General features: G+C 43.3%; 1 protein-coding gene across 4 annotated transcripts in view; it reads right to left on the bottom strand.

Moving 5' to 3' along the window:
- KANK4 (KN motif and ankyrin repeat domains 4) overlaps positions 1–19551 on the bottom strand; it is a 40211-nt gene extending 20660 nt beyond the window's left edge. For 2 of the 4 annotated variants that reach the window (XM_033151931.1, XM_033151933.1), the window contains exons 1-2: positions 19072–19551; positions 1824–1910 (exon numbers count right to left, since the gene is read on the bottom strand). In XM_033151931.1, the coding sequence (XP_033007822.1) occupies positions 1824–1839 (16 nt within the window). In that variant the 5' untranslated portion in view covers positions 1840–1910; positions 19072–19551. Of the gene's footprint in view, positions 1–1823; positions 1911–3935; positions 4070–19071 lie in introns of those variants that run through there. The other 2 variants (XM_033151932.1, XM_033151934.1) reach the window with 1 other exon arrangement.
- Between the last annotated feature and the right edge of the window lie 259 nt (positions 19552–19810).

Genomic DNA, 19810 nt, shown 5'->3' with positions numbered 1-19810 from the left:
AAAATCAGCCTATATCAGCATGCATAATCCCCCCCCCCCATTTTTTATTGAAATGCTGGCAACTGCAAGGCAGTTTCACTAAATCACTATGCAGTTAGCCTCTATCCAAAAGGCAAAAACAGGGAAAAATATGGCTGGCAATTTGTCATCTGAGACGTCTCTGTACAGTCAGCTTAGATATATAGTCCCGAAGAGGCATGGGCAAATGTATAATCTAGTTTTCAAGGGCTGTATCATGTAATTGTACCACCGAAAGTCATCAAGAATTTGCTAAATAATCACTCTACTTGGTAATTATGTAAATGACAGCTTTCGCAATCCACACAGCATATTTGCTTTTAAATCTGCATGATCCTAATGTATAATAAACCTTTACCATTACACTCAGCATCACTAATATATTCAGCACTGGCTTTCAAACCATGTCAAATGCTTTAAGACATGCATACAAGGTTGATCCGGAAAAAGAGCAAACTGAACAGATTGGTTCCTGGGAGTCAGCCTTGATCTCCCTTAAATATAAAAAATGCCTCTGTGTGCACACAAGACAGCTTGTTCCCAGGCTAAGAGCTTGGTGCTTTTGCACAAAACCGGATGGAAGGGAATCAGGAAAAGCAGCTATCTTCTTGAGTGGAGCTCAAAGTGCAACTCCTGCTCAACAGACCTCATGGCTCACTTTACTTTTCATGCTTAGGTATGCATAGGACCCTTGAGCAAAAAGTGAGGAGTGGCCTGAATACATGTTGTCTCAGGCAAACAAGATGTGACATTATTGACACTGTTTGGCCTTCCATGGTAGTCAGCAATGACAGTCAGGACTGTGGTATATAAGGAAGGCTTTTTATCCTTTGACCCCACCACTGTCTGGGTCTGAATTGGGACTCCCTAAATTGCTGTTCACAGTTTGAGGAAAGTTGACCCTTGGCATCAATTGATTTGAATAACATGGCATGTATTTTGGCCTTAAGAGTACAGGACCATGTAGGCCAGTTCTGCCTGCTCTGAAGTGCAACAGCTCTCCAATATCTGTGGCAGAGGTCTTTTTCAGCCCTGCTACCTCAGTTTTCATAACTAGAAATGTCTGGGATTGCAGTTGGGAACTTATGCTTGCAAAACATGCACTCTCCCACTGAGCAAAGGCCTCTCTCCAACCGAGGAAGTTATCCCTCAGCCCCAAAGTACTGAAATACTCCTCCTACTTCCTCTTATTTTTAAGGGGTGGTGCTGTGGTCTAAACCACTGAGCCTCTTGGGCTTGCCAATCAGAAGGTCAGTAGTTTGAATCCACATGACGGGGTGAGCTCCCGCTGCTCTGTCCCAGCTTCTGCCAGCCTAGCAATTCAAAAGTATACCAGTGCAAGTAGATAAATAGGTAGGCTATTTCTGTGTGCTCTGGCACTCGTCATGGTCCTCTGTGTGCCAGTAGTGATTTAGTCATGCTGGCCACATGACCTAGAAAACTGTCTGTGGACAAACACCAACTCCCTCGGCCTGAAAAGCGAGATGAGCACCACACCCCATTGTTGCCTTTGACCAGACTTAACCATGCAGGGGTCCTTTACCTTTTATTTTTAGGGGGAAAGGCCATCAGCTTCTCTCTGCAGGCATAAGGTCCAGAAGCAGACCCCTCCTGCAACAACTCTGTTTTCCCTTTGCACTTACAGATTTTGAACAGAGATTGGGTGAGTATTCAAAACCAGGGCCTGAACATTTTAAAAAGTCTAATTCAGAAAGCATGAGTTCTTTAATCATTTAGCAATTAAAAGAAAAATAAACAGTATAAAGTTTTTGCCTCTCAATTAAGGTTAAATTCTGTATCCATACCATCTGTATTCTCCATAATGACGCTTGCTGTCCAGACCACAGATGTCAAGCCATTAGTGAAACATCATCTGAAGACATGTAGTCCACCTTAAAAAAGGGGGGGGGGTGGAAACTGTTAAACAATACAATTATAGTTATTTCAAAACCTAAGCATCACACTTCCTTTCGATTACTTCTTTATGTACAAACTGCTCACTTCACCAGAATAATCTATTTTTAAACACAGAGCTATTAAGACGGTTTCCGTCTGCATGGAGTGAAACTATTATCCTTTGAGCCCTTATCCAGTAAGCACTTCCAGGCATCTTTTAAATCAATGTTTTCTCTTCTAACTGTAAGAGTTCCTGCTCTGAAGACACGGACGGACGTATCGCTATCAGATCATTTTTCACTGCTAAGCAACAACACACAAGACCAAAAGAAATTCAGAAGGAAATTGGGGAGGGGAAGGGAGGGGAAGATGGAGGACAGGAAGAAATGCTGAAGAGATGCATGTTGAGTAGAAGTTGAGGTGATAAGTAATCACTCATCTTATTGCTGTTGGAAGCATTGATTACTCTGGGACATGGCCTATAATTAATGTGCTGTGTACTACAGCTTTCCTAGTTTAAAAAGCAAGTTTGGGGTGGGGGGAGAGAAACTAATAATAGACATGACAAGATATTGCCAGGGCATTTCCCTAGGGTTCTGCCTTAATTAGCAGATTATAGACACCTCTAAAGGGCAGCAAACTCACAGATATTTCCAATTCCCATTTATAGATGAAAATCCACGGATATGTATTAGCTGATATGAAAGCTGATGTAGGTAGTTTTGTAGAATAAATGGCTCCCTTTTTTGTACATATTAATAGGTAGGTCTGGATACAAAGAACCAGTTCACATGTCACAGTTAAGCATAATTCAGCCTTCGCTAACTTGATGCCTGCCCAATGTTTTGGATTACAATTCCCATCAGCTGTGCTGGCTGGCGCTGATGGGAACTGTAATCCAAAATATCTTAAGGTTGGAGAAGGCTGCCAAGTTTGGGGGAAATAAGCAAGCAAGCATAGAACAACAACATCATATAAATCAGTCCTTAGACATGACCGTTACTGCTTACATATATACCGGTGTGTGTATATATATATATTCTAACAAAGCACACATACCTATGTCAATACAACAGACTGTGGCTACCTGACTTTTGCCATAAAACAAGCCCCCATGCTTGTCAACGATTATTCAAAAGATTTAGAAACGTTTCTGTGATGTTGTCTCCACTTAGTAGTCATGTTTTCAGCAGTACTGCTAGGTTCCATAAATAATATACATCAGTAGAAACAACTTTCTGCACAGGATTATCTGAACGGTGTGTCAGTAGAACCAGGAAACCTTCTGTTTAAATTCTAGACAATCTTTGTGTAAGCACAAGTGACATCTTTAATTTTAGTGGATGTATCCATTTGAAAATATGTTCTATAAAATAAGTATATATACAGAAAATAATATAATAAAGATGTAGAATATATGTATCAATTAGATGTGGAAATTGTCAAGATCAAACAAGCTTTCTTTATTTGCCTTCGTTTCTCATTCACAAGGGACATGGTTTATAGAGACAGCTGTAGTTTGCATTATATATGCATCAACTGAAGAACAACAGGTAAACTGAATCTAAAGATCCAAAAACATTCAACACCATGTCAAACTACAGTGGAATCCTGTGCATGTTTACTCAGAAGTAAGCACCGTATTATTCATTGCTACTAACTCTCACCTATGCATGTGCAGGATTAAGTTCCACTGAGCTTCCAAAATAAGTTCCACTGCCACTTCCGAAATGACAATGCACACTTCCGAAATGACAATGCATAGAGTCACTAAGGTAAATGCCTGTGGCATTCCCTGCAAGGAAGGACCCTTTGATCATTTAGAAGCATTTAAATACGGTATTTTGAAACCAATATCATTTCTCCCCAGTGGGACGACAAGTTAATGCATTCTCATTAAGAACTATTGCAACAGCTTTCTGATACTGCCTATCATTTGCAACTGCATTGCAGCAATTTAACTCGGCATTTCATTATTGGAGTTCAAACTGGTAGTTAACAGAAGTATTTGGCCAGGTTACCTTCATATCCTCCCAGCTGCCAAATCAAAAGGAAGAAAAGAAACCCAGACAAGCCTTCTCTTTCTAGGAAGCGCTCCAAACACTCCTGAAAAGTCCAGAGTTACACTGGCAAAACATGTAGTCACTCCAGCTGCTAAAGAGTTGGTCAGCTGACTAATGACCTTGCTTGAAAAGCAAATACAACCTTTGCTGTGATAACACAGAAGGGTGCAAATAGAATTCATGTTCAGGCATGGTAAAAACATGGCATTTGCAAGAATCTTCATATACTTTCCAAAGAAGGATTGTCTTATTTTTGAAACTCCAAGAGAAAAAAAAAACCATCTGATTAACTCCCAAGAGGAAATGCCTGAACCAAGTTGTGAAAGTATGTATCTTATTTTTTTTAAAAGGGTTATTTAAGAGGCTGCCAATAATTAACAGTGGCAGAAACATAAAAAATATTTAGGGTAAGATAAGCAAGGCCTAGTTCTACCTCATATCACAAACCTTCCCAAACAGAAACATGATTATATTGTGCATTCATATTTCCTCAGAATTCAGACACTGTGGATTTCAGTAAGTTTTATATTCTAATAAAAAGTTACGGATTGCAGCCTTAATTACATGTTCGGCTTAGTGTCTGATTTACTTGTAGTCTGCGAGTACAGCTAAAATGGCAAGTTTTATTTTCTGAATTAAGAACAATGATAGATGCCACACTGATCTGCCTTGTAGCCATAGGTCTTATGTAGGTAGAAAGGTTTGTTTTAACAGCTGCATGGCAGGCATTCAACAGGAGCTTTTCCCAGCATGGAACTGTTTCACCTGCTGGGCTTCTGCTTGATATGCTGCTGTCAAAAGGTACAGGAGAGCAGGCAGGAAAAAATGCCAAGTAATGGCATAAGAAAGTAAAAGCAGCCCTGCTGGAAAAGGCTATAGCTCAGTGGAAGAAGGGCAATACAGTGGTACCTTGGTTGTCAAAATGACCCGTTCTGGGAGTCCGTTTGAATTCTGGAACTGTTCGAAAACCACGGCATGGCTTCCGATTGGCTGCAGGAGCTTCCTGCACTCAATCGGAAGCCACGCTGGACATTTGGCTTCCCAAAAATATCCACAAACCGGAAAACTCACTTCTGGGTTTGCGGCATTTGGGAGCCAAAAAGTCCGAGTACCAAGGCATTTGACAACCAAGGTACGACTGTAGCTTATTGTTACAACATAGGTTGTGCACTCAGAAGGCACCAGGTCCTATCCCCAGCATCTCCTGCTAAGGCAGGGAATGTCCCTTACTTGAAGCCCTGGAAAGCTGCTGCCAGTCAGTGTAGACAGTACTGTACTGAGCTAGATGGGCCAATGGTCTCACTATGTATAAGGCAAAACAAACAAAAAATAAAAAAAAATCCTTCCAGTAGCACCTTAGAGACCAACTAAGTTTGTTCTTGGTATGAGCTTTTTAAAAAATATATATTTTGTTTTGACTATGGCAGACCAACACGGCTACCTACCTGTACGTATAAGGCAGTTTCCTACGTTCCTACGGATCAAGCCAAAGGCCCAGCATTCTGTTCTCACAGCGGTCAAGCAGATGGCTATGAGAAGTCCACATACCGGGCATCAGGACAAGAGCTCTCTCTTCCTTCTGATCCTCAGAAACTGGTATTTAGAGGTAGTATATAGCCATTGATGCCTTGGGAAAGCAATACAGTGTGTTCACCACTGCTGGGACTGGGATCCTTCCCCTCTCATAGATGTTATTAGAAGACATGACCTCATGTGTGAGAAAGAAAACGCAACTTGTGAGGCAAATGGTCATCACTGCCTCCTCCACCTGGTCCTGCTATACAGCTCCTCTCTTTGAAGGAACTAAATGCACATTTCAAAAAAACAAAACAAACAAACAAACTGGGAGGGAAAGGGGTTCCAGTACAGTTTTCAGTTATCATCATGTTTATTCCATCCATACTAAATCACTAGACTGCAAGCACTTTACAGAGAGGGATACTGAAAAACTTGTCAAATGAGCAGGGTATAAAAGAGGCATATAGGACACCTCTTCTCTCTCTCCCACCCCCACCCCCCGAATACTACCGGTAAATGATGCTGACAAAAAGGGGAATGCCCTTGTCCTCATGGCTGGCTGCTTTTAACCTTTTCAAAGGCACAGATAAATTGGTCCGTTTTGGTTTCTATTTGTTTCTCTCTTTTTTCCAATCTTCAGTTTGATTCCCCCCATTTCCACCTTAGTTTGCAATCTTCTTTTAAATACTGTATGAAAATTCATGTCCATTTCACCTAACATTACTCTACAATTTTGCCTAAAATGTACATTTTATTTCCAATCAGCTTCCCCCAATTTTGGAACACTATTTTCACTAAAACAAGAATTTTTGTGCGCACTTTTCCTTAACGTATGCCTTTTTTGGGGGGATGCATGTTGGGTTGGGCAACTGCACTGCAAAAAATCAGAGAAGTGGAAATTTTGAAGGATAGGTGTGCTTCACTGTATACAGTAAGCCCACCACTTATGTGGGGGTTGCAAACTGGGTAGGTTACCTGAACAAATTTCCCTGCTATCACTACTGGCCAAGACAGCTCTTTGGACTAGATGGGGAAAAGTGATCTCAACCTTTGTACAACGCAGAGGTTGGCTTTCAGGCCCAAATATCAAACCATGCATCTTAAGTGGCAGATTTCTGCTCCAACAAAAAACCAACCCATAGGAGGCAAATTGGAGATGCTAAAAGACAGGTACACTTGCTCCAGAACCTGAGCACAAGGCAATGATCCCCAATACACAAAGCCACTTTCTGAAGCCACAATCATCTGCTTGTTCAGAAAACCATTTCACAGGAAGCAAACTTGTGATGGCAAAAGACAACTTGCCCCAGAACCTGAGCACAAGGCAGAAAGGAACACGCAAAACCATCCTTTCAAAGCAACAGAAACCCATTTCACAGGAGGAAAAGTGGTGAAGCTAAAATAACTTGTCCCAGAACCCAAGTCCAATGGCGGAGATGGGCTCTGATCTCCAACACACAAATAAAATCACAGTATCTCTCTATCTCTCTCATGATCACCCCCAAACTCTGTTTCTCACATACCCAACTGCCAAACTCCCTGATTCCAAACAAAATCAAGTTTGTTCATGCTACTAAATAAAAGTAACAACCACATTTGCATTTTAAAGTCACACTGACTACACTTTTGGGGGTTGTTTTTTTAAACAGTGTGAATGGAAAGCAAAGTGAAACAGCTTTGACTGTCTTATGCTACAACATCATGGGCGATTCTGAGTGTTAACAGATGCCACAGCAAAGATCGTTGTTTGCGTAGAAGTGAATTGGGAGCCCAAGAGTTTATTCAATGCACTGACCACCATACGTTGCTAGTTTCAGCTTTCAACAGCCCCAGCCAGCATGGCCAAGCACAGGGCTGGGAGAAGCTGTAGTCCAGGGGTGGCCGACTCCCAAGAGACTGCGATCTACTTACAGAGTTAAAAACTGGCAGTGATCTACCCCCTTTTTTGGGGTTCAGGTCAAAGTTGTTCAGCTTTTGGGGGGAGGAGGAAGGCCTGTTTTTTAGGCATTCAGATCAAAGTTGTTCAGCTTTTTTTTTAGGGAGAAGGAAATCCCCAGTTATTAGAGGTACAGGGCAAAAATATTGAGCTTTTTTTAAGGGAGCCATAGTTGTTGAGCTTCTTTGGGGGGAGCCAGTGATCTACCACAGGTGTCCAGTGATCTACCGGTAGTTCACAATCTACCTGTTGGACGTGCCTGCTGTAGTCTATAACAGCACCTGGAAGGTACCATACCTAGCAGAGATGCTAAATCAAAAGAGCAGTGTCCCATTCTGAAGAGGTTATTTTGGCTGAGGCTTCATATCTTCCTTGTTATACCACCAGTCTACAAAGAACCAGTGAAGACACTGAATCTATGCAGAAAGACCTGAAAAATCAGCAATGCATCTGTTGTCATTATTGAGCATTCAGCACGATTGATTTTATACCTCAGCTGCAGTTCAATGAGTAGCAACTGTAACAGCAGGCAGAAGTGGGAGGAAAGCCCTTTTCAGAGTGATCCTGTGGTTTAAGGAGACCCACTTAAAACCCTACTGACTAGTTGTTCACTAGCTACCCCTTGACTAGTTGTAAGCAAGGAGGCAGGCAGGCAGGTGGGGTGGAGTTGGCTGAGGTTGGTGGGGCAGTATCTCCATTCAATCTGCTGGACCTTCCTCCAGTGATGGCAGCTGTAGCTTACAGCAGCGAGAGGTAGCAGGGAGAAAGGGGTACTGTACCACACTGCTGCCCCTGAGCAAGAGTAGGCTCTGCCAAACCACAAAACAGGCTAGATTAACAAAATCAAGGAAAACATGAACATGCCATATCTGAGACCCAAGACTTGACTATCGGCAATGGAGCTTTGAGTGAAGAAACTGAACAAACAACGTCAAAGTGTCACCACACCGCTTCCAAGCTGCAAAGCACACTCAAGTCAGCTGCCAGTTTTTGAGGCTTATTGTTGGGGACGGTGGGGGAGATCTCATTAGAAGGGGAAAGATTTCATAATAGCTAATAAAACTCGCCAAGGTCTAGATAATGCTTCGATTGTGACCTGAGAGAATATTGCAACAGGAGGTCTGCCAGAGTTCTGTCAAAAGGCTTCCGAGGTGAAACTGAACCCACAACTTTCTGATTTAGTTATCCAGTCATGTCCTATTTATTTTAAAAGTACACCTCTTTTGGATCACGAAAAGGTTGTGGGGCAGGAAGTGGAGGATTAAGCACCTCCTCCTTTGGTGCCACGGCTCCGATTAAAATTTGAGCCCTCAAAGTTGCTTTGTAGTAGTACAAACGAAAGCAACAAGGGAAATGGCTCTCCCAAGGCATATTGTCATTTTGGATTGAAATTCTAGATGTACGGTATTAAAATGTACTGTTGGTTTAATGTAGTCCATCTGGCTACAGGAGCTGAGGTTCAGGGATCCTACGAAAGGAATGTTATAGCTGGACAGGCCCTAGAAAGAAATCTTAGGCACCTGGAAACACAGCTACCTCAGCCCTTACCCACTGTAATCTGACCTCTCACCTAGTCCATCCATGATTCCTTGATCTTCTTTCCCTACTGCAAATTCTGCAAGGAGATAACACACACAGCACCAAGTGTGAGTACACATTTGCAGATTGATCATTGTCTATTTTGCAAGATGAATTACTTAAGTAAGGGGGAAAAACCCCACACAAACAAATAGAAAGCCAGCTGCCAAAACACTTGAAGTTTAAAACTAAACTCGGCAATCCTAATCTGACCTAAATGGCCGACTGAGCTTTAGGCTGGGTCAGGTACACCCATCCCATGCAGGATTAAGATACTGAATCAACAAATTCCCTTCGGGAGCAGGATTGCAGCATCTCAACAGGAGCTAATGAAGAACTTCTTCCTTGTGGGCATCAACTAGTGAGCTGGCAGTGGAAGGACCCCATGGTCTCCTTTATGCTAACCATGCCTTTTGTCATGAGATAGCATTTACGCCCTCATCCTCCTTTGCCAGCTATCCATGTGTGATCTAGCACCTCCTGTTTAAAGGCTCTCCAAAGAGCTCGTCTGGGTAGGTGGTCCAAATGAACACAGAGCAGTGAAGCAGAATTGTCAGTAAAAGCAACCTATCAAATGTAAATGTGGACTCTCGGGGAATATATGCGGTACATACTTTTGAAATCTGTTTGGATATACAGATGCGTACATAATGAGTTTTCAGTCTGTCAAGTGAAGAACAGGGAGAAGAATTAGTTATGCAGGAAAGGACTCAAATGATACAGGATGCATGAAAAATGCACACACTAAGACTAAAGATGGGATTTCATGCAAAGAAGCAAAGTGCTGAGAGCTAGTTTAGGCTTTACAGAAATCTAAAATTGCTGGCACCAGCCATGCACATTGACTTCAGTGACCAGAATTAAAAGCTTGAACTAGATGACATTGTGTTACTTCTGTCTGCCTGCACATTTATGGACCTGACTCTCATGGTGCGATACTTTGCTCAACTAAACTACTTATTATACAGCAAAGGGTTGACTATTAGAATATACCATTATATGATTTACAAATGGGCCTGGATAGAAAACTGAATGCTTTTTGGCTCCAGTACCTTAAAGAATTGGGTTCAACTGACTGCACAGGCCAACAATAACTAGTTTACTTGATAAACTTCTACAGGATGCTGCATATTCACAGTTATAGAAAATCCACAGAATACCAGACTATTCGCTGTAATGTGTACATGCACCTAGAATTTCAAGGCGGAGGAATGACAGCACAGCATTCAGATAGTAATTTCCCATGCCCTGGGGAAATAGCAAGTACTTTTTCCCAGGGACGCTACTATACACTACATAGGGAGACAGCTGTGTGAGATGCTTTCATGTTTCCATTGGCTGAATGATGGAGGAGCAGCACAGGCTGAAATTCTGCATTGGCATTTGATTAATCACCCTTTTATGTACTATCCAATAATATGTGCAGAAACATAAAAAAATAAAAGATTTAGACATTCAAAAACATTTAAATGAAAATATTTTCTCTCTGTACGGTATAATAAAAATGTCATCATGAAGTCTCCATTGGATGATCTGTAGTGCCACATCACAATCCTGGATTTGCATGATGTCTAGGAGCAAAAATCTGGGAAAATAAAGCCACTCACACTCACCCATTAGGCTTGAGAACCTAGGCCAACATTCTCAGTAAATAACACATTGCAAGACCTAGATATCCCACTGCATCCAGAAACCATATGTTGTCAGTTAGCCCAACCATCCTCTCTCATTTGAGCAGCTGTTGTTGAAACCAAGACCTGCAGCGAAGCATCATTTCCTCCCAAGCATGTGGGAGAGAGCTAGGCCACTCTGCACAATCTGCCATTTTAGAATCCTACATTTCAAGTCCTTCCATACAACGACATTTTACTGGTCAAATACTGTTCTGGTGCCAGGCAGAGAAAGGCTCCCCAAAGCCTTTAGGATACAGAACTGGAGGCTGGGGCTTTTTATTTATATACTGCTTCATTGCCAAGGTGGTTTGTAAGTGGCTTAAAAGTACAGTGGTACCTCAGGTTAAGAACTTAATTCGTTCTAGAGGTCTGTTCTTAACCTGAGGTACCACTTTAGCTAATGGGGTCTCCCGCTGCCACCACGCCGCCGCGCAATTTCTGTTCTCATCCTGAAGCAAAGTTCTTAACCTGAGGTACTATTTCTGGGTTAACGGAGTCTGTAACCTGAAGCGTCTGTAACCCGAGGTACCACTGTATAAGATCAATGACAAAACACACATAACAGTCTCTCACCTCTGCCGTGCAAAACTGCTTGCCTGACTGACAGCTGTTGCAATCCTTTCAAAGAGGAAGGCTGTCAGCACTGGAGTGAGGGGATAGCTCATCTTCTTAACAGTTGGAAGCCTTTACACACACACACACACACACACACCAATCCTACAGCATCAGACTGTAAAAAGGCATATATCTACCAGCTGTAATGATAAACTCAAAACTCTCAGGTGTTTTGACAGAACTTTGCACATACTTTGCTTTTAAAATCAGATCTCTGTTTCAGTCAAGTGGAACCGTGACATTGCTGGGAGGATCACTAATAATATAAGAGCTGTTTTCTAAAGGCAGTACAAGCTATCAGGTATTCAGGAATATGAAGCAAATCCTTTGGTGCAGAACAACCTCCTCTGGTGCATTTGGATTCAACTTCACAGTGCTGGTCCTTTTTCTTAAACTTGTTATCCATGTAGGAAAGTTTTAATTAAATCCTGAGAGGTGAAGAAGTGTACAAACAATGTAGAGGTCAGTCAGCCCGCAACTGAAATTTGCAAAGAGATCATATTTTTCTTTTCCTCTTTAAATGACTTCTGATTTTGAATGCTGTAATAGCTACTATCTTGTCTCACATCAAAAGAAAGTATTTGCTAAGAGATATGAGCTGTTGCTTGGCATTTTCTCCACAGGAGTTCATCTGTCTCTCTCGAGTTGAAAATTTGCAATCAGCGTAATGAAAGCGCTGATAGGGATAGGGAACTTTTCCAGCTCCAGGTCTGCATTCCCTGATGGGCAATCTTCTGAGGGGCATACCCTAGTGGTAGGTGTGGCCAAAAGCAGGGAAGGCAGCACTTGTGGCATTATTACAGGCAAGATATAGTCAAGCCTGGCAAAAAAAACAAAAAACAAAACACAATTAAGGGCATGTATTGGGAGCAGTGAGGGATATGGCCTGGGGCAGAGGGATGGCTGAGCAGAGTCAGGAGGGCTGGATTTGGCCCCCAGGCTTAAAGTTCCCCACCCTTTCAATAAGCTAACATGAGAGATGGATTTGGTTTTTAAAAACTTATTTATAGATTTACTGAGTAATCTTATGTGTACTTATCCAAAATTAAAACTCACCTGTTCAATAGGACATTGGTGGGGGTTTTTTTGGGAGGGGGTAATTTATTTATCTATTAGATGTATATACCGCACTTCATCATAAGATCTCAGGGCGGTTTACTTAATAATTTTGATTAGTTTCATAAATATGAAAACACATACGGTATTATTCAGCTAGGGTTCATTCACAGCAGACCCACTGAAATTAAATGAGCATAACTAAGCCGGGGCATTAATTTTAATGGGTCTACTCTGTATAAAAGTTAGTTTGAATACCACCCATATGATATTGCAAAACAAACACAGCATTTCAGAGACTTTAGGCACATTAGTTAAAGCTTCTGCCCATCATAATTTCACCAGTGTTTCAACTTGAGAGTATTTTTTATACAGAGCATACACCACAAATTATTCCTTTCTTCTGCCACATAAGGTTAAATACACCACCTCTAATGTTCCAGTTAAACTCTAGACTAACAAAACTCTTGGAGGCATAGAAGGGTTCCTGAATTTGAGACTCCCCCAGGAGACTCCTTGCACTGCATGGACTTCGTGCTTTATTAACCCATGTAATAAATTTCCTTGGGCAAAGATGCCCTTTAGTTTCTGCCATTATAAAGAGATTAGACAAAATTAAATAAATCAGATAATCTGTGAGCAATTATTCCATACAAAGTTCTGTGTTAGAAGGCCCACTCTCCTTGACTAATACTATTCTGAAGTTCCTTGGACTCAGCGCAACACCTGAACTGGACCCTAGAGCAAAGGTGACTTGAGAAACCTCCTTCCTATGGCCCCTACTGATATACTTGAGAAGTAAAGGTTTAGAAAGAAACCTCCATACAGTTATTAGACAGCTCCTGCAAGAAGCTTCCACATAGCTATGAGAAGGCAAATCCTTCGCCGCGTGTACCGTTTTGAGTACTGAACTGTTTGGAAATTAGTCATGAAACATATGTCACAGCCATGTGCAAGACGGGACACTGATAGTGAGAAGCACTGGGAAGCAAACAGTGGAAGAGATTTCCAAGGAATGGAACTGGTGTTGCTGTGATCGACTACTGCCTGTGTGCTTACTTCCATACTCCTATTCAACCCACACAATTGCAGCATGTGCAACCTGCACCATGAGACTTCTCAGTTGCGACTAGTAAATACACTATTGAACATGACAAGCTGGTGATTTAAAAATATCAGCCCCCGGTGGCAAGCTATATTTAACACAGGGCACTCCTTAATTTTTTTAATCGTTGTTGTTGTTGTTGTTTGTCTATGGACCTTATGAGACTTGGATAAACAAAGCTGGCTGCTGTGTAATTAACTCGGAATACCTTAATGTGAACTCAATTACTTTCAAAATAATTGGCAAAACTTCCACTGAGTCCGTAGGCAGTTAAATAGCCATTTAACAAGATGGCAATAATGACTACACACAGCCATTTTTTACTTAAAATGCCATTTTCTCCTTTTACGGAGGACTGCTTTGATTTGTCTTCTGAGCAGATTCTCAGGCGTATAATGCCCCTCTCCAAAATTCTGAGGGGCAAGTGTGGCTAAATGTTTTGTAGAAACAAACAAAACCCTGACCTATCTCCCATTAGGATATAGTTTGCAGAATCATTTCTATATTTCATTCTGTTGCAGCATCCTTTAACAGGTTCTGGCAAAGAGAAAAAGCAAGTCATTTTCTAAAGAGTAAATCATTAACCCACTGAAGTCAACGACAAAGCTCCCATTTACTTCTCTGGGATAAGAACTTGGATGTCAGACAAAGGCAACCTTGCCTCTCCCAAACTAGCTTATCCTTTAGCCATATGTAGCCTTGAGTGCAGGTCAACACCTACCAACACACCAAATGCTGAGAGAATTATGTTTTTACAAAGCTAGACAAAACGCTATTTTGTTCACACTGTGAACTGATGGCACAGTAGAAGTTCTGTTATGTAGACAACTGGAGAACAATGTCTATAATAAATATGCAATGCTGAGTGGTTTCCAATGAGCTTGCTTTGTGTGGTTGATACTTAGATTCTGCTGTCCATCATGCACATTGTTCTATGTCCTACATATGGCAATCCAGCAAAGTTAAGACCAACAAGTAGAACAGCCTTCTGTAACCTTGTGCTCCCCCCCACCAACTGATGTTTCTAGCTACAGCTTCCATCATCCTGGCTGTTGGCTTGGGCTGAGGGGGACTGGAGTCCCAAATATCTAGTGGGCACCAAGCTGGTGAACACTTGTCTGGAATGACTCTCTATCTGTGAGACAGTTTTCTGTCCCCATCAGCCTCAGTTACAGTATGTGAACACCTTTTGAGAAGTGGGCTCCTGCTTTCTATGAAAATTAGTGGTTTGATGGGTATGACTTCTCTTCATAATTTCCATGTGATTGTGGAACAAGACAAAAGCAGAAAGGCATGTTCATCATGTGGAATAGTGGAGGTTGAGGGGGTGGGGAAACAGGCCTGCAAACAGTAACCGTGGTGGGTTTTCTTAAGGAGTCACTTGTGACCCGAAAAAGTCTCCACAGACAGTTCAGCCTGGACCTGTGAAATTATTAAAAACTGAAACGAGTGTTTGATTTAACGTGGGCATATTTTATAACCTCTGCGAAGAGGTTTTGAGAATCTAACACCTGTTTCTGCTATCGACATTTAAATGCTAAGGTGACTCCATTTGAGCTGGTGCTATCACACAGGTTTTAGACTAATCTGTGACCAGAATTAAGTGCCTAGTCTTTAGCTCACCCTACATGTTTCATGATGATTAATTGCCCAATTGGTTTGGGATAGGAGCCACATATATCCTGCTCTGCCAAGTGGAGACTGCCACTTAAGGAGGCTGCGCTTTGCTTATTCTTTATCGGTATTCGACTCACCAGCCAACATTTCCTTGTCTTGTAACCAAAATGGTGTCAAACAGACATCACCAAGAGATAAAGGTTAAAAGACAAAACCCAGCCCACACCAAATATCAGCAAAGGCCATTTCCATTTGTTCTGATGTGTTTACAGGAATATTATGACACATGACAGAGCCCGTGTGGTGTAGTGGTTAAAGTGTTGGACAGGGACCTGGGAGACCAGGGTTCAAATCCCTACTCAGCCATGAAGCTCATTGGATGACCTTGGGCCAGTCATTGTCTATCAGCTGACCTACCTCACAGGGTTGTTGTGGGGAGTTAATTGCAGAGGGGGAGAACCAGGTACGCCACTTTGAGCTCCTAGAATTGTATCAGGGGGGACATTGTACCAGGGAGAATATGAAAACAAGGCAGTGAAGAAGAAGAAAATATTGATTTGTAAGCATACTCTTAATCTCTTAATTCTGAGAAATTTCTTAATTCCCCAGAATTATGCTGGTCCTACACAATGCTTTGAAGTAAATTGTTTATTCCCTCATTTGGCAGATAACTGCACCTAAATATTTTGGATGAACAGGCTCTCATAGGCCCGAGAGTGTGGGAGGTAAACCTTCGTAGGAATTTGAATTTCTCAACTCTGAACTCTACAGAATTTAGTGACCCAATTCGGACTTCGTGTGCTTCAGTTCTGCTCCCCTCAGTTTGTTCACACCCACCCAGGCTCACTTGTACAAACAAGTCTCTATGCAATCTAACCAAACTACTTCTCTCACAAACAAGAGAAAGGGGGGGGGGGAATGGTACAGTCATTCCTCTTCTAAATGCTGCCTGCAATATAGCAATGAAAGGCAGCGAGAGGATTACTCTCTGTTCATAAGAATGCATTTAGGTTTCAGACTACAGATTATTTGCCAACTATATTTTTATGAAGCCGTTTTGACTCCTGTGGAGACTTCTTGACTTCAGAGAAGGAATGGGAAGAGTGGGACCTGATTCTGGGGAGGGACCCAGTGGTCTGGGAGGTGCTGACCCAGATCGTGGAGAGGCACATGTTCGGAGAAAGCACCTCCCCCCCCAAGCGTTGAGGGAGAGCCACCTAACTAGGCCTCAGCTCCACTTGTGGTCAGTGAAGCACTTCCCACCCCCAGGGAAGCACCTGAGCCTAGAGCAGATAGTGAGCCATCAACTGCTCCCATCTCCAAGAATGCATCACTGGTTGCGCCAGCACAAGTGGACCCAGCCTCCTGACAGGAGTGCCCGCTTGCTGGCCCAACCCAATGCCTCAGTATGTAAAACACATAAATGGCTGTGCCTATCCCACTCTGCAAAAGCAGGGGAAATGCCAAGTGCTGGGATGGTATCTTCGTAATTTATGCCAATCTTTGTAACTTAGAACTCTGATTTAAGCGGCTGATTTGCACACCTTGTAATAAGTTTTAGAAACTGAGCTATGAAAGCTAGGAGCTAAATGGCACCTTAAACCTCGGTTATGGCTGCAACAACAGAATGTCTAGGCACACTTTTTTATATATAACAAGAATACAAAGCTGAAAATGAAGGAACTGCAGCTAAAATACTATGTTCATTTTTCACATCGTCTAGTCCTTTCCCTGCCCACCCCCCTAATATTCTTAAGAAGGTTTCTTCTCCAGTCTTCAGAGAGTAGCTGGAAGCGGGGAGGCAGAAAAAGGTCCTCCTTTTCTTCCATTATGCAGTTTTATTCTGAAATCTTAGGCGCAGTACTGTGCCCAGAGCTCAAAAACCGCTCGCGCTAATGAAATTCCCTGTCGCAAAATGCTCCTAGAACAATGGGAGTTTCGAAACATTGCCTGTAACCTGATCTATGTTTGGACTGTGCAGCGCAACCATCTTTGGAATAACACCCTTAGTAGTAACCAAGCAAAGACTCCCAAGTCCTGCGTCGACTAGTGGGAACCTGGACATTTTGGAACAACAGCACTAAATCAAGGGTGGGGAACCTCATGCCCAGAGGCCAATGTGGCCCACCAGACCTACTGCTGTAGCCCTTAGGAATCTTCCCAGGCCGTGTCCTTACCAGCCCTACAATAAACCCTCTTTGAGTGCTTTTGCCTGGCATATGCCTACTGCTTGGGAGATATGTGTATATGGGTATGAGTATAGAAATACCTGAATTTCGCATAGCTGGAATGCAGCCTATGGCAGAAAGATAAGAGTCACATCCAGTGTTCCATCTACTTTTATCTCGAAACAGGCCCTCAAGCTGGACAGAGCAGTTTGCAGGACCATATTCAGCCCTCAGGCCTGAGTTTAGCCGCCCTTGCTTTAAAAGGTAAAAAAGCTGGAAACTCAAGGAAGCTTTTCCTTCTCCTGCAGCAATAGCTAGCCATTTAAGAACATCTTTTTTTGTTTTCCTTCCGTATTTCATTCTTTAAAGGGAAGTGTGTGCTTCCCTTGCCCCACCAGTGCAGGAGCGCACTAAATAAATTAGTAAAAGAGGAATCAGGCTTCCGCGAAACAGCCGTAATACTAAGAGGAAACTTGCCGTCCCTCTGCACATCTGCAGAATACATTAGGCTGGGAAAAGAAACCCCTTGGTTTTGGACAAAGGAGTTAAAAAGAGAACCGGAAGGGAATTGTGAGTCCCTTGGCACCTGTCTGTTCTTTGTATGAAGCAGGTATGTAAGTCGCTCTCTGCCCCTGGAACAGGTAATCTATACATTCACATAAATAAATGCCAGGATGCTATCAGATGGGATGAACTGAGGAGGCGTGTCTGACCATCAATATTTGTAAGAGTTTGCTCTCCACGAACGAGTCCAATCACATAATACCTGTGCTTTCAATTCAAATAAAACAGCAATTACATCAAGGGAAGGGGATTGTGAAGTTGTTTCTGACATGTCTATGATTCTATGTCAAAAATCAAGACATGTGATGTAGCCCGGACTTTAGAAATTATTTAAATCAGATACTCTTCTGGAGCCTTCCCAACACAAAATCACTTGTATTCTAAATACAGTACAACAGAACCTGCGCCTCTCCCCACAACAGACACTTTAAAGACGCAGACGTTTAATGGGTGGGGTGACTTGCTGAGGAGAAAGCACTTTGTGCCTTTTGCTCAGGAGCACTCTTTCTATCTTTCTCCTTTCATGCATCTGAGGTCTGAGTCTCTACCCTGTTTAAACCGATTGGGAGGAGAACCCGAATCTCACCAGCAGACAAACGAGCCGAGCAAGGTAAAAAAGAAGGGCACCGACAACGGGAGATCTGCTGAACTCAGCAAGTGACAACAAGGACCCATCAGTGGCGCTGAGCTGCGCTTCTCTTAAAGCGTCGGGCTTTTCCTGTCCTTGGTTTACAACACGGCAGGGAGATTACCGGTACATTTCTTCCCTTTGAGCATGATCCTGTAGGGGGCAGTCGCTCCATGCCAGGAAGCGAGCACTTTGGGAAGCAGCAAACTGCCCAAGGAAAAAGAGTCCTTATCATCACCATTCATCATGATGATGATGATAAATAAATAAATTAATAATAATAATAATAATAATAATAATGATAGAGCCTCAGTTCGCATTTCTCCGGATAAACCGACTCGAAGCTGCGTTCTCGCGCTGCGCAGCTTCAGTCCCGCCACCATCGACTCTCCCCCAAATTTCTTCGCCGCACCCACACCCCCTCTGAGCCTCTTGCTCTCTCTCCCCCCCCCCTTATTTCTTGCCAGCCTGTTCTGAGATCCCGATCTCTTGGCGATCGAGCCCCAGGAGCAAAATGTTTTTTAAAAGTCCTATTGGTCCTTTGCAATAGGGAGGCGGCGGCGGCGGCAGCCCAGCCCTTGAGCTCTGCCGGCGCGGAAGCGAAGGCGCACAAAGAAGGAGGCAAGTTTCCTTTACCTGGGCCCCGTGGCTGGGACTGCAGCTGGCCGGAGTGAGCCCACCGGCCGCGCCGAGGAGGTGTCCGCCCGGGGCTCCTTTGCCCTCCTGCGCCGGCCGGGGTTGGGGCTGCTGCTGCTCCTGCAGCTCCCCTCCCTGGGCCGGCAGCACAGCGCTCTCTGGAGTCCGGCGAGGTGCTGGAGAAGCAAGCGGGGCTTCTTTGCAGAGTTTATGAGCCTCCTTGCTCGCTGCAGGGGAAAATCTGCCCACAATGCTCTGGCGTTGCAAAAGAGAGAGAGAGAGGCTGCCCCCTCCCCTTGCGCTGCTTCGGCTGGCGCGCACAGAGAGCCACCTCTCGTGATCACGTTAAAAGGAAGCATTCGAGTGTCCTATATGTGTGCACGCATCTCCTTCGTGGCCGTTGGACTCACATGTGCTTATTTCGAAGTGAGCCCCGCGAAAAGCCGTGAGAGCAAAGGTAGTTAGGGCAGAGTTATTGGGGCGGGGCGGGTTTCGCAGATCGTTCCCTCTGACCTCTCCTTTTCTTTCTAGTATTTCTATCCCGCCCTTCTTCGCCCCAAGGACTTCAGGGTCGCCTCTTCATTCCTCGCATTTTTAACCCTATTGCAACAACAACCTTGTGATGTAGGGTAGTAGGCTGAGAGACGGTGACCGAGCCAAGGTCATCCAGTGGTTTTTGCGCCTAAGGGGGTTTGAACCGCATTGCTGCCCTTTCTTCCTGCTCGTTTTCAAAGTGCAT

Source organism: Lacerta agilis, chromosome 6, assembly GCF_009819535.1.
Source record: "Lacerta agilis isolate rLacAgi1 chromosome 6, rLacAgi1.pri, whole genome shotgun sequence".
NCBI classification, from domain to species: domain Eukaryota; kingdom Metazoa; phylum Chordata; class Lepidosauria; order Squamata; family Lacertidae; genus Lacerta; species Lacerta agilis.
This window is presented reverse-complemented; position numbering and strand designations above follow the sequence as displayed.